Source organism: Girardinichthys multiradiatus, chromosome 23 (assembly GCF_021462225.1).
Source record: "Girardinichthys multiradiatus isolate DD_20200921_A chromosome 23, DD_fGirMul_XY1, whole genome shotgun sequence".
In the NCBI taxonomy this organism is placed as follows: Eukaryota; Metazoa; Chordata; class Actinopteri; order Cyprinodontiformes; family Goodeidae; genus Girardinichthys; species Girardinichthys multiradiatus.
Genome location: NC_061815.1, coordinates 3,905,410 through 3,919,904, shown reverse-complemented (window position 1 = coordinate 3,919,904; position 14,495 = coordinate 3,905,410). Strand labels below are relative to the sequence as shown.

At 39.5% G+C, this 14,495-nt stretch overlaps 1 protein-coding gene across 1 annotated transcript; it reads left to right on the top strand.

The window, feature by feature from the left end:
* Positions 1-270: 270 nt before the first annotated feature.
* Positions 271-2,058, top strand: ndufc1 (NADH:ubiquinone oxidoreductase subunit C1). Its single transcript, XM_047353681.1, has 4 exons — positions 271-425; positions 1,279-1,382; positions 1,780-1,855; positions 1,961-2,058. The coding sequence occupies exons 1-3, from the start codon at positions 380-382 to the stop codon at positions 1,837-1,839; spliced, it is 210 nt and encodes a 69-aa protein (XP_047209637.1). The 5' UTR covers positions 271-379; the 3' UTR covers positions 1,840-1,855; positions 1,961-2,058.
* Positions 2,059-14,495: the final 12,437 nt, after the last annotated feature.

The following is a 14,495-nucleotide window of genomic DNA, read 5'->3' as shown; positions in this document are numbered from 1 at the left end:
TTGGTCATTTTTCGTTTCTCAATTCCAGGGATTTTATTTTCCTAATTTAGTAAATATGAAACGAAATGAAAACAAATTAACATTCCTCTTATTCGGTTTTTGACTACAACAAAGAGAACTGGGTCGTAGTTCTGTCATTAATTGTATATTAAAAAGATCAGACAATCCATTTGGCATATATATATATATATATATATATATATATATATATATATATATATATATATATATATATATATATATATATGTGCAAAATGAAACAAGATGTTTCCAAGGTTCATTGCATCCATAAGTAGCTTGTTAGACTTTTCGACGCTCTGTGAATCGGTTCTTCCAGACTGTAATCAGCAGCGCCGAGGCTTCTGCTGTTTCTGCTAAAATGACTTTCAGCCACTTGTTAACCAGAGCTGTTCACATTAACAGGGGTGAGTGAGTGACAACACAGACGTTTATTAATGACGGATGTTTATCGTGGCTATGTGTAATTAATACACCGTGTTTGTTTTGAAGCCTGACCTTAGCTTAGCATTAGCTTAGCGTTAGCTTAGCACTGGAACATCGCTGTCTTGTGGGGGATTCTTTTTGCACTGTGAACATTAGAGTTTAGTGGTGGTCGTTAAACAGTCATTATGGCTGGTTTAACCCTAAGATCATGGAAACCCATTTTCCATTGTAGCAGTGGCTGGCCTTTCATTTGAACCCTGGCTAACAGGGGGCTGTCATGTCTGCGGATTTAGACACATTTACTCCTTAATGGCATCACATAAGCTACTGAATCTGGCTGTATTGTTAGAAATGAATTGGATTGTATGTATCTGGATTTGACGCCGGCTATGATTGTAATATATGATCTGAATTGGAGAGATAAATATATTATTATGGAAAGTACGTTTTAAGAAGACTCGTTTGGAGCCATATAAACAAACAGGATTTAATTTACGTTTAAAACTTATTTAGAAAATAAGCAATAAAATGGCAGCAGCAGATATCATTGAACTGTTGACTAATCTCCTTTACAATGACCAGAACTGCCAGACTGTTCTGCTTGGTTTAGTTCTGATCCAATCCAAATAATTGTCCAAAGTCTAAATCTACTAAATGCAGTGTTTTAACAGTGATCAACACAAAGGTGAGACCATCTCAGGTTGCTTCTATGTTTACAATTTTTATTTAGGATGTCTTGCTTTCCTACGTTAAAACGTCTTTTCCTGTACTAACTTCCTGTCACATGGTAGTGTTCATTAAAAGACGTGTGTGTGTGTATTCGTATCCTTTCAGCTGGATCCAGATCAGCCTTTACGAGCTCCAAATCGGACACAGTCAACCCCAACTGGCTGCGAGTGGGTCTTGCATTTGGAACATCAGCTTTTCTTTGGGGCCTGGTGAGCATCTATGTTCCTGCAGTGAGAGACACGGGATTGCATATAAACTACATGCTTGTGGTCAGAGATTAGGATGTTCAGTGAGACAGATCTTAAAGTTATGTAGAAAAAAACTTGACATTTAGTAAATCTGTCATATGTACACAGGTGGGTTTATAAGACAGAGAAAAAAATCTTTTTTAAGTTCCTGGAGGCATTCTAACTGTTAGACATGTGATTTTAAACTGTTACCTGCAGCATACTGGTCCACAGTCCTGCCTGTAAAAAATAAGAAGGAATAATACTGCTTATTCATGGAAGGGAGAAATCTTTGATTGTGAAGATACGTGTTGGTACGGAGAACGTTATCCAGCTGGTTCATATGACTGACATCAAACTTTGTGTCTTCCATTCACAGCTTTTCAAACAGCACAGCACAGATGTACACGAGTACAAAGTGAGAAATGGCCTTCAGTGATCTAAACAGATCACAGGTACCTGCTGGTTGGGAGGAAGTTTCTGTAAATGACTTGATGTCAATGTGAGGATCTCTGGATGCCACAACATTAACCATAATGTGTGCTTCTTGTCTTTTACAGGAGGCATTTGGATCCTCTTTGTTGGACACACCTGGTTCTGTTCTGTGTATATCTCTGCCTGAACTCTGTAAAATAAAATAAATAGATGTCATATGTAACTTAATGCTGTACTGGCTTTGACTGAGACAAGTACATTATACCTGTTATACTTAAAGAACATGTGAGCCACAACATATCCATCCTTATAAATTCTGCAGAACATGTAGCTGATGAAGCTTTCATTGGAAATAAACCCCAACAGATCCTGACATACTGTTCTGTTTAAGAACTTTCCACTCACTCTCATTACAGAGGAAGCTTAGTTAATTATGTCTACCTACAATAGGTGCTTAAAGATATAGTAAAATCTTCTAATGGTAAGTATGTTAGTACACAGGGAGGTTCCAGAGAAGCAGCTTTTCATTCTCACCTGATACGCGTAACATTTGTTTGCTGCTTGTAATGTGGCAGAATCTAGTCTAGAAGTTGCTTGGGGATAGCATATCTGTCACCTCAGCAGTGCCCGACATTCCTATGTTAAAGGAAACAGTCGTGGTCATTATGATGCAGGCTTGGGTCTATTACATGGAATGACCTTTTTACATATATATAAAAACTAATGCATTTTAGAGTTACTAAAAGTTACTGTAGGAAAAAAAAGACATTGTTGTGGATAGGCGTAGCGTGGGATCACGTGGTGCTATTAGTGATTGTAAATCACCTGTTGCGGCTTGGGTAATTTTAGTGAGTGGGTGATGGAGGAGGTCTACCTTTTTTGCTGACCGCTTAAAGCTAATACGTTTTTTGTCCTTAATCACCGTTTAATCCTACGGATCCATTTTTTATGCTGCTTTTGGATACTGTTCTACCTTGGATATAGACAATGTCGACAAAATAAAATCATCTTAACTGCATCTTGGATTGCCTTTTGATAAGCTGGCGCGTCAACAAGGATTCCCCTATTCAGCTGCTCAGCGACTTTGTTTGACAGTCGCTAACATTTGTCAACAAAAAAGAGACAACGGAGTTTTTCGCACAGCTGGAACAACGCGAGCCCACACACTACCGCCACTACACCTATAAAAGAGGATCGCTTGACAGAGAAGTAGAAGACGACAGTGGTATGAAACCTGAATGTTTTTGTGCTGCTCTTTTAATCACAGTTTGGTTCTGTCACGCGAAGCTGTTGTTGTGACACGCCCCCCCCGCTACGTTTTTCCGTGGGACTGCGGTTGCGGGATTTTTGGTGTGCGAGTGTGTGTTGTGGCTCTGCGTGCATTCGATAAAGTTTAAGGAGTTGTTGGCTGGAAGTTTCCTTTATTTTGGATTAAAATGAGTGGATCATCTGCTGTATCTGTTGTTGAGAAACCCGAAAAGGATAAAAGAACGATTGTTCTCACTGAGAAAGCTCTCCTGAATAAAATTGAAAGTATCCAAACAGAGCGGGAAAAGTGTGTAAAGAAAATGAAAAGTGTAATATTATCTCTTAAAGAGCTAATGAAAAATGATAAAAAATTAATAAATTCATCAGCCAGGAGCACATGAAGGGAAACGTTTTTCTCGTCCAAGAACCACAGGAAATAGCTTTGGCATCACTACCTCTGCTGTTGAGAGAAATAATCCGTCAGAGGCTCAAGACCATCAGACTGATGTGAAGATTTGTTTGCTTTGCAAGGGTGGACACAAACTGGAGTTATGCTCTTTGCTTGAAAAGAAACCTCATAATGAGAAGATTTCATTTCTTAGGAGAAATGGCATCTGTTTTGGTTGCTTGTGTACAGGGCATATCAGCAAAGAATGCAGAAAATGCCTTCAAGTAAAATCTGTGGTTTCAGACATGCAAGCATACTCCATATTCACAACAAGAAGAAGAATGAAGTTCCACTTGATGCTGAAGCAGTGAACTCTCCTGACAAAGTTCAGACTAGTGTTCTTACTGGGACCGGTGCACAGGACTGCAAGCTTGCCATTGTGCCAGTTAAGGTGAAAGCAAAGAAAGGTCAACGGACACTGGAAACGTATGCCTTTTTGGACCAAGGGAGTTCAGCATCCTTTTGTACAGTGGGTCTTTTGGATAAGCTGAATCTCACTGGGAGAAAAACAAAGATTCTCTTGCGTACCATGGGACAAGAGAAAGTTGTGGACAGCTTCATTGTACCTGAACTTGAAATTGCTGGATTGGACAGCGACATGTATTATGACATGCCTGACCTCTTTACTCAGCACAAAATGCCTGTAGACCTGAGTAATATCCCAAAGCAACAAGACCTGGATATTTGGCCACACTTGAAGTGCGTTCATTTGCCAGAGATCAAGGCGCAGGTGGAGCTTTTGATTGGCATGAACATGCCCAGAGCTCTAGAACCTTTGGAGATCATCAGGAGCGAAGGTGATAGACCTTTCGCCATTAAAACTGTGCTCGGCTGGACAGTGAATGGGCCAATTGACCGAGAATGTTGGGAAAGAACAAGTTGTCTGTCAACTGTCACCATGAACAGAATTTCTGCTGTTACATTGGATAACCTATGGAAGCAACAATTCAAGACAGATTTTCCTGAGAGCAGCCACGATGAGCAGATGGGGCTGTCAAATGAAGACTCCAAGTTTCTAGAGTTGGCCAGTAAGACCGTAACCTTGCGTAATGGACACTACAACATTGCCTTGCCTTTGAGAGATCGAGACATAAGAATGCCTGATAACCGCGCAATTGCTGAACAACGTGCTTTAAGTTTAAAGAAAAGGTTTATCACACATAAAGACTTCCACAAAGACTACATTGCTGTTAGGTATTATTTAGTCAACTCAGAGGTAAGAACGATACAGTCAGAGTTACTTGCAGCAAGGGTAGCCCACTTTGCAGTGAAACTACAAAGTTTTGACACCCTATCTCTTTATTTATATGCACAGTTCAACAGACAGTTCAGACAGGGTGTGTGTGTGTGAGACAGAAAGGAGGCTGGTTCACACAGAGATAACAATGATCTCACACACACAGGGAGGAAGGCATAGTGCAGGTGCCTTGCAACACAAAGTTTTTACATGAGTGATAACAAGTTTTTGCACCCATCCAACAGTCCCTCCTTTTATCACAAGTAAAAACATTTAATATAAAAACAAATAAGAAAAATACTTTGTATGAGCAGAATCCCACGGACGGTAAACAGATTATATTTTGTGGGAAATACTCATATGGCCCCGCCGCCCTCGGCAACCATTAAAAGTTAAATGTTGATTAATACTTGAAATCATAAAAATAAAAGAATAATACTTGAAATCATAAAAATAAAAGAATAATACTTGAAATCATAAAAATAAAATAATAATACTTGAAATCAAAAAATAAAAGAATAATACTTAATGAAAACAGTAAAACATAAAGGAATTTAAAAATCTGCCCTGTTTATGTCATCATTGTACTTTTTCTCATTTCACTTAAGCAACAACTTCTTTCGATTTTCTGCTGTAAGGTCATTTTATGAAATACAATGTATGAGTACACTCAGGCTTTTGATGTGATTTATTTACAACATGTCATCATTTTCGTGCATTTCTACCTGGTTCAGTGTTGCATATGCCACCGTGACTGACTGAGTTACTATTCTTTGTACCATGCATTTGCAACATGGGATAATACATATTGACAGGAGACACAGAAGGCCCATGCATGCTATTACTGCAACTAAGAGAACCTTAAACAGATTTATCCATCCCCCTGTGAGCATCCAATCTAACCAAGAAGAGTTAGGATTTGGGTGGTCATGTGCCATGACATTTTGCAGATTCTGTAGGTTGTTTAATGTTCCCGTTATGTTTGCAGAGTGTATATTATCTGGGATATATGTGCAACAGGTGTTATTCAATAGAACACAAACGCCCCCCGTTGATGCTGTTAGAATATCCAAAGCCATGCGGTTCTGAATTATCATGGCTCGCATAGCGCTCATTTCTGTGTTTTGACCCTCTTCTACTATTATGGAGTTATTTAGAAACAATCCAAATCGATAACTTAAAGTTTCCACGCGCAGCATTAATTTGCCCACACCCAACCAGGGTAAGAGAGATAATAATGTTTTATCATCTTTAGACCAAAGTTTAAATTCATCTGGGACATTTGTTCCCCAAATGGGGTCATGTGGTTTAACATCTATTTCCCTTTTTGATCTCCTATGTGTTATAACTATAGTCTGCTTACTGAGTACCACAGTGTAATCTGATGTGAAAACTGGGGCACATACACCATACCAACTGGGTGGAAGTACATAAGCGTTATTATCACATAACCATGCCACCCCTTCTATCCAGTATGTGCCGTTTCCGGGATTATTCCTGTAAGTGTAGAAGATGCATTTCGTAGTATTCCCTACAAAATGAGTATGATTCCCTGTAATATTTTGTCTTATGCAGTGTCGATGGTTTCCGGGGTCTGTTACATATGCTTTGAATGGTTCTGATTTCCCTGTAATGTTGAGAGGTTGCCATTGTTCTCTGTCGCAAGTGCAGTTTTCTGGGTCACAACTGTAATTTAATCTCTGGTTACTGAAAGATTGGTCTGGCATAAGAAATAACTTTTTATTTGTATATCCTATCAGGCCCATTGATATGGCACAACTTGTCTCGGTGAGGTTCATAGCTTTGACATATATGGTGGGGCCTTGGAAATGCACGGGCATTATAGAACACACATAACAATCAGTTTTATTTAGAGTTTTAGCTGTGTCATACACATAACGATACCAGTAATTTTGCAGAAATGGGTGTGTGTCATGTCCTTCTGTCAGTGGTCTGAGATGGGTCCCGTCTGATGTCCATCTCTTCTGGTTCGGTATCACCTCCTGTGGATCCTGCTTTAGACAGAGAAAGAGTCCTGCTACCAGAATTAAGCTCAGGCTTATCAGTCCTGTCCACATGTTACAGAGAGCCATTTTATAATTGGGCGCAGATCAGCTGTTTTCTTCACCGGTTTGAGACGCTGGGCCATATGGGTCCTCCAACTCCTTTGAACCCGGACTTCCTTCTGCTACCCCGTCGGTTGATCTGGCTCCTGTAATGGCAAAACTGGCTTACAGTGGCTTTTATGGATCCAGGAAGGCCTCTGCTATTTTCAGAGCTGTGGGCGTTGTCAGGAGTACTTGAAACAGCCCTTTCCACCGAGGAGTGCTCCAATCCTTCCGGTGGAGTGTCTTAATCAGGACCAGGTCTCCAGGCCTCAGGTCATTCTGTGGGATAGGAGCAGAGATTATCGGCAGACCACTGGACATTTGTTCTTCTTTTGTCTGCAACATTTTATTCATCCACTCAGCTAATGAAGTTTCCTGTTGTGCTTTCTCTATTTCATTCATGTCAGAGGGCAGAGAAAACGGTCTGCCATGTACTATTTCTTTGAGAATACAAATTCACATCAGCAACTTGGTGCCACGTGATCTCAGGCTCAGAACACAGCCATACAATGATGTACAGTAGGTGGCAAATGGAGTAAGACCAGTTTGATTTGGAGTTATTCTCATCCATAATTTAACCAGGGATAGGCATTCGGGCCATGGCCTCCCTGTTTCTTCCATTGTTTTCCTTAATCTTTAACTGAAACCCTAATGCATTAGAACTTAGTTCTATTAATTTATTTACAAAATGAGTTCCATTATCTGACCTTATAATCTGTGGGATACCATATGTGGGGAAGAAATGTGTCACTAGGTTCATCTATTACAACTAGGCAATATTTCTTCCCCCGTGTTTGCAACAAATTATGCATGATCTGCAAAAATTCTTTGCATAGTCAGAAAAATTTATAGTGTAGCATTAATGCTTTACCAGATGTGACATATTCCCCCCTTGACATGTGGGTCTTCCCAATGTGTCACTGTAGCCGCTGTGTTGTATAACTTTTTTGGGAGGATTGGTTTATCTTCTATCTGATAGATGTCATCTTTTCTCTGTGCTCCTCTCTTTAGCCAGGCCTTTATTTCTGTCTTGGTTGCTGACTGTTGGGCGTCTTTCAGCACGTCTGTGTCTATAAATAGCAGATCTGACATTTTCTCTTTAATAGGTTGAAATGAGTTAGTTCTGTCCCTGATGATGTTTTAAAACCTCTATTTTGCCAAATCTTAGCATGGTGATGTACTGATCCGAACACGTATTGGCTGTCTGTGTATATAGTAAGTATTTGTCCCTCATGTAATTCACATGCTCTTACTACAGCATATAATTCTGCTGTTTGGGCTGAGCATGTATTGGGTAGAGATTTAGCTTCTATTATTCTGTCGATGGTTGTTATTGCATAACCAACTCTATTCTTTCCATATTCATCTTTAGATGCTGAGCCATCTACAAACACAACACATGAATCTGGTATAAGGGTTTGAGAAATGTCTTTTCTGGGTTTTGTGTCTTCTTCAACTTTTGCTTTATAAGAATGTGGTTTTCCATCTTCTGCAGTAGGTATTAGAGTACTTGGATTTAAAGGGCACATCTTTTTAGAGTTATGTTTGGCTGTGATAATAATAGCGATGTCAGTGTGATATGCCTTGCATGTAGCGTCAGGTGCTTCTCTTAATATTCCTGACTTCAACATATCTTGTATTACTGGCTTAGTACCTTCTTCAGCTTCTGGCTTTAAGGGGTATTGACGGACTAATGGCCTTTTTTCAGATATTAGTTTTAACCTTGTATGGTGGGAACCCCTTTATAAGCCCTACATCAGTTGATGATTGGGACCACAGTTCAGGTGGGACAGCAGCTAGGGCAGGATGCATGTTGCTCTCTTTGCTCTCAGCTAAGCCCTGTATTTGTCCCTCTGCCTCATCTAAATGTGTCCTTGGATGGACTTTGACTATCCACTCCAGAATGAGCTTCCAGATTCCTGTATTAGGTTCTACCTTTGACAGTGTCAGTGCTGTTCCTGCAGAGGTTTAAAGCCTCTGTTTTTCCAAATTCTTATTATTCTTTTTTATCATATTTTATAAAGTAAGTCCTTATTACATTTAAAAATGAGATCAATATTTTTGGTAGTTGCTATTATTATAAATAATGCTTGGTTTAGTTCTTATTAAAAATAAAAAATAAAAACTCACTCACTGATGAACACAAAAAATGAAGGGCATATTATATCTTATAATCTTAGTTTATCTTACCCAGTTTTATAGATACAACATACAGTTTCAGTCAGCTTTGTATTTAGTTCAAGTAACTAAAGTTTGTGTCAATTAACTCAAGTTTTCTCTATTTCAGTCCAGTCCAGTAATTCTGTTAAGGTTCATTTCATCTTATGTTAAGTTCGAGTCTAATTCAATCATTTTGAACCTAACTGGAAAAAGTCTAAACATCTGTTAAAATCTTTTTGTTTTACCATAGAGAACTGACCTAATATTATTATGGTGCTGTTGAGGACTCTAATTTTTACATAACATGAAACAGACATTTATTTCACAAAAACAGAAAGTCAAATACAGACATTTGGTCACATGAAAGTTTAAATAACCTGTTTGTAAAAGAATTATGAAAAATTGAAGACGGATCTATTAACTTTCTTATGGTTATCAGTATTTTCAATACAGGTAGAACCTTTGCTATCTTTATATGATTTTTCGAATAAGATTCTGGAAACCTTATTAAGATATAAATTTGGCAAAGATCATCAGAACATCAGACCTTTATTAGCGCTTTTAAGGTCCCTCAAAGATGCATTACAATGAAATCAGTCATTCCCATTCACACACATTCACACACTACTTACTTATTTTTCTGTCAGAGTAATTTTCTTTGCAAAAATTTGAACATAATTTGACTTCTATTATTCTTAAAATGCACATTGTTTCCTCATAACCCCTTTTGTTTCTACAAGGTCTGTTTTGAACGCTTCAATTCTTTTTTTTTTATTCACCAAGAATCAATAAGGTGGTCTTAGTGGGTCCACCTTAAAGGTGTTATCTGTTGGGTGTCATGTTATCATTGTCAGGTCAGTGAGGTTCATAAGTCAGTCAGAACCTTGGTCATTTGTTCTGTGCTCATAATGTTTCATAGATCCATCCTATGATTAGTCAGCAAAACTTCCACCTATAGAAGAAAAATTGATTGTTAATGAATGAGCTGCATAGGAACACTGTCTTCCTCCTGGATGAGCATCACCTGTTGAAAAACTTTCATCATTGTTTGTTTCACATATTCAATCAGATCTTTATATTATGCCAGTAGGTGAAGTTGTTAGTATCTCATGTAGACTGACATATACTGTTGCATTTGGAGAAGATCTCAGATTAAATAAACATAGTTAGAGCTTCAATCCAGGTTCATTTTGTGTCTGCAGACTTTAGCCAATTTTTCTTTTCTTTTTTTTTTTTATACATAAAGAGCAAGATTCAAAACATTTTCAAAAGGCAGATTGTGGCAGAATGTAGACAAAACTGCTTATTGATTGACAAAATAACATTCAAGCAAATAATCACCATATTAAAAGGCTCTACTTCTAGAGAATCACTATACTTCTGGGGTCCGGTTTTGGCCCGCGGACCTTGAGTTTTACACATGCAAGGTTAGAGTTACAATCTTTATCAGACCTTTCAGCAGAGACAGGCTTCTGCTGTTTGCAGAAGTTTTATCTTTGTTTTCAGGCAGCTGTATCTCTTTGTCAAGGTCGTTTCACAGAGCTGGAATTTAACTTCTCTTAAGAGGAAAAATCAAGAATGCACACAATCTGAGCCAAATATGGAATTATTTCCCTGTAAAGTGAATCTTTTGCATTTTATCATGATATTGTTGGTAGTATAACACCATAGAATGATTTTTAAAGCACCTGTTTCTCACTAATGCTTGCCTACAAAATCTTTTACTCTCAGATTACTTCTTTAACAACATTCTGTTCTCCCTTCTCTAGTCATTGTTCACTGGGTTGTCCAGTTGGACAGTTTCCATGTTGTCCACATTGTCACCTCCTCTTTTAACTTCTTTTACCACGTCCTCTAAAACCATCTCTTAGTCTTTATAATTTGGGGCTACCTTGGTATTCTAAACTGGGATGGGTGGCGGTCCGCCCCCTTTTATTTGTTTTCAGTTAAGCTGAAAGTTTTTTTCTGTGCTTTTCTTAAGGCCTCAGTATTATGTCTATGTCAGTTAAAGGCTGCTCTTATTGTTGTTTTTTTAACTAAACTTTTTGTTTTAATCTGTTTGTCAACTGTGTGCACTCAGGGACTGAAAAGTCCCCTTTGAAATTATAATCTGGCAAGGTTTTTTATTGTTTCTTGAATGTTTTGAATGCATAATTTCCAGTTTAAGATCCCCGTGTAGTTTTAGGATTTCAGTGATAATTAAGTTACCTGAAAATCCGTATTTTTATGCCATCGTGTACATATTTCTGCTAAATCAGAGCTTTTTCTCTGTCCCTTCCCCATTGTTCTTTGTTATTTTTCTCTTTTTAGTTTTCATTATTGCTAATTTTAGATCCCCTTGTAATTTTAAGACATCCTTTGTATCTAATTTGCCCAAAAACCCATGTTTTTTATTTTTTATTCCATCTATGACAGATCATACCTGCTCCTTTTACATAGTTCTCCATAAACTTTACCTCCCCTTCTAAGTCAATTAGTTTACTTTATTTCTTCCCCATTATGTTTTATGTTAGTTTAATTATAGTATAAATGTCCCAGATAAAAGGTCACTGGCATGAGACTTATGGAGAGGACATTAACACGCCCTTCTACTGCGACTAATTCGCAGCGGTGTTAATTTTCTGGAATGAAATCCGACCTGAATCTCCAAAGTCACCAGTACGTAGTTTTAATCTGGGCAAAAGAAAACACAGGACTAGCAGAATCCTGCTATGATTCTATTAAAATGCTTAGTCCTCCATATAAACACACAACACAGTCACACAGTTTCAGGTACCTTGTAATTTTTCTAAGTTAACTTGGTGTTATTTTATGAGCTCAATTTACTCCGTTCTTTTTACTTTTATAGCGCTTATTCTATTCCCTCGCTGGGGAATAACCCTTAGTCGTTTTATTTGGCCCCCTTCTTGGCGGGGCCCTACCTTAATTTGTCACTATTCCTTTCACGGTGGAATAAAACCATCCCAATGCAGCGTCCTTACCGGCGACGCACTACCAACGACTGTTAAGTACTTTTCTTCTTTTATTTATATAGCGCTTACTCTATTCCCTCGCAGGGGAATAATCCTCAGTCGTTTTCTTTAATCCCCTTCACGGCGGGATTGTACCAAATTTGTCACTATTCCTTTCACGGTGGAATAAAACCATCCGAATGCAGCGTCCTTACCGGCGACACACTACCAACGACTGTTAAATACTTTTCCTATGAACTGTATTTTAAAACTGTCTCACCTCGGAGTTGACTTCTTGGTGACTCTCTGGACCCTGTGAGAGTCACCCCGCGCCGAGGAAGGCGATAACCCACTGGCCAGGTGTGAATTCACACACACCGGGACTTTCAGCCACTCCGGCTAATGGAGGCTGTGCAGCGGTGCTTCACTCGACGTCAGGCTTCCCCCACGGATCCCAGAGTCACTGTTAAAGCAAAGAGAAATAAGGTTATTGAATTAATCCGGCTACGAAGGACCAATAAATGTTAGGTATTATTTAGTCAACTCAGAGGTAAGAACGATACAGTCAGAGTTACTTGCAGCAAGGGTAGCCCACTTTGCAGTGAAACTACAAAGTTTTTGACACCCTATCTCTTTATTTATATACACAATTCAACAGACAGTTCAGACAGGGTGTATGTGTGTGAGACAGAAAGGAGGCTGGTTCACACAGAGATAACAATGATCTCACACACACAGGGAGGAAGGCATAGTGCAGGTGCCTTGCAACACAAAGTTTTTACATGAGTGATAACAAGTTTTTGCACCATCCAACAATTGCCTTCATGAAAGATCTTCTATCCAAAGGTTATGCAAAAAGAGTGCCAACCACAGATTTGGAGCGCAGTGATGGAAAGGTTTGGTATATCCCTCACCATGGGGTGTACCATCCTATCAAGGGAAAGATTTGGGTCATCTTCGACTGTGCTGCGTCATTCCAGGGCATTTCTCTCAATGCACAGCTCCTGAGTGGTCCTGATTTAACAAATAGCCTGGTTGGCGTGTTGACTAGGTTCAGAAAAGAGCCTGTTGTTTTGATGTCTGACATTGAAGCCATGTTCCATCAGGTGCATGTGCCAGAGGAAGATGCTGACCTATTGAGGTTTTTCTGGTGGCCTGGTGGTGACTTCAATCAGGGCATGCAGCAGTACCGCATGGGCGTTCATTTATTTGGAGAAACGTCATCTCCGAGTTGTGCTAACTATGCCCTGCGGAAATGTGCAGAAGACAACAAAGCAGATTTCAGCCAGCAGGTGATTGATACCATTCTATATGGTTTCTATGTGGATGATTGTCTTGCCTCAATAGGCACTGAAGAGGAAGCCATTTCTCTTTACTCAGACCTCAGACTCATCTGCGCCAAAGGCGGCTTCCACTTAACAAAGTGGATAAGTAATAGCCACAGTGTCTTGGCAGTAATACTTGAGGAGGAAAGTGCTAAAGAGGTCAGAACCCTAGATCTGGATTGTGACATCTTGCCTCTTGAACGAGCATTGGGAGTATGGTGGTGTCTACAGTCAGATGCGTTTAAGTTCTGCATATCCATCCCAAACAGACCATTGACCCGAAGAGGGATCCTTTACACTGTTAGCACCTTCTATGACCCCTTGGGATTCTTAGCTCCTGTCATTTTCATAGCTAAAAGAATCCTTCAAGACTTGTGTCAGAAGGGAATAGGATGGGATGATGCTATTCCATCAACAGTTGCTCAAGAGTGGAAAAGTTGGATGGAAGAATTGCATCTGTTGGACAACATCAGCATCAAAAGATGTTTGAAATCTACTGATTTTGGGAAAACAATCACCGCTCAGTTGCACCATTTTGCAGATGCGAGTGAGAAGGGGTATGGTGCTGTTACCTACCTGCTGCTGCAGAACAGTCTCTCCCAAATGCACAGTTCCTTCATAATGGGGAAGTCCAGGGTGGCACCTTTAAAACCAGTCACAATTCCCCGTATGGAATTGACGGCGGCTGTGTTGGCAGTTCGCATGGACATACTGTGGAGAAGAGAACTAAGGCTACCGCTCCTAGATTCAGTGTTTTGGACAGACAGTACTTCTGTATTGAAAAACCTCAATAACAAGACTTCCAGGTTCTGTGTTTTTGTGGCAAATCGAGTGTCAGAGATTCTCAGGGCTTCTGGCGTCTCCCAGTGGAGATACGTGAACACAACTAATAACAACTAGATATTGCCTCCAGGGGTATGAAGGTAGAGCCATTTCTACATGACACTACATGGTTATCTGGTCCTGCATTTCTTACACAGCCAGAGACAGATTGGCCTGTAAACCCTGAGAACTTACAAGCACTTCCACATGAAGATCCCGGAGTCAAAGTGTCTGCTTCTGTTGGTGTTTCCCCCGCACAAGATGACGATCATCCTTTGGCTCTTTTGATTCATCGTGCTTCATCCTGGACTCGTCTTGTGAGGGTGATGGGTTGGATTTTGAGATTCAAAACATTGCTCTT

What these genes read in the sequence shown, in the direction of transcription:
- ndufc1 (XM_047353681.1), top strand. Translation starts at nt 380, where the DNA reads ATGACTTTCAGCCACTTGTTAACCAGAGCTGTTCACATTAACAGGG. An exon ending in AGCTGTTCACATTAACAGGG is followed by an intron (nt 426 to 1,278) that starts GTGAGTGAGTGA and finishes GTATCCTTTCAG; the next exon opens with CTGGATCCAGATCAGCCTTT. An exon ending in CAGCTTTTCTTTGGGGCCTG is followed by an intron (nt 1,383 to 1,779) that starts GTGAGCATCTAT and finishes TTCCATTCACAG; the next exon opens with CTTTTCAAACAGCACAGCAC.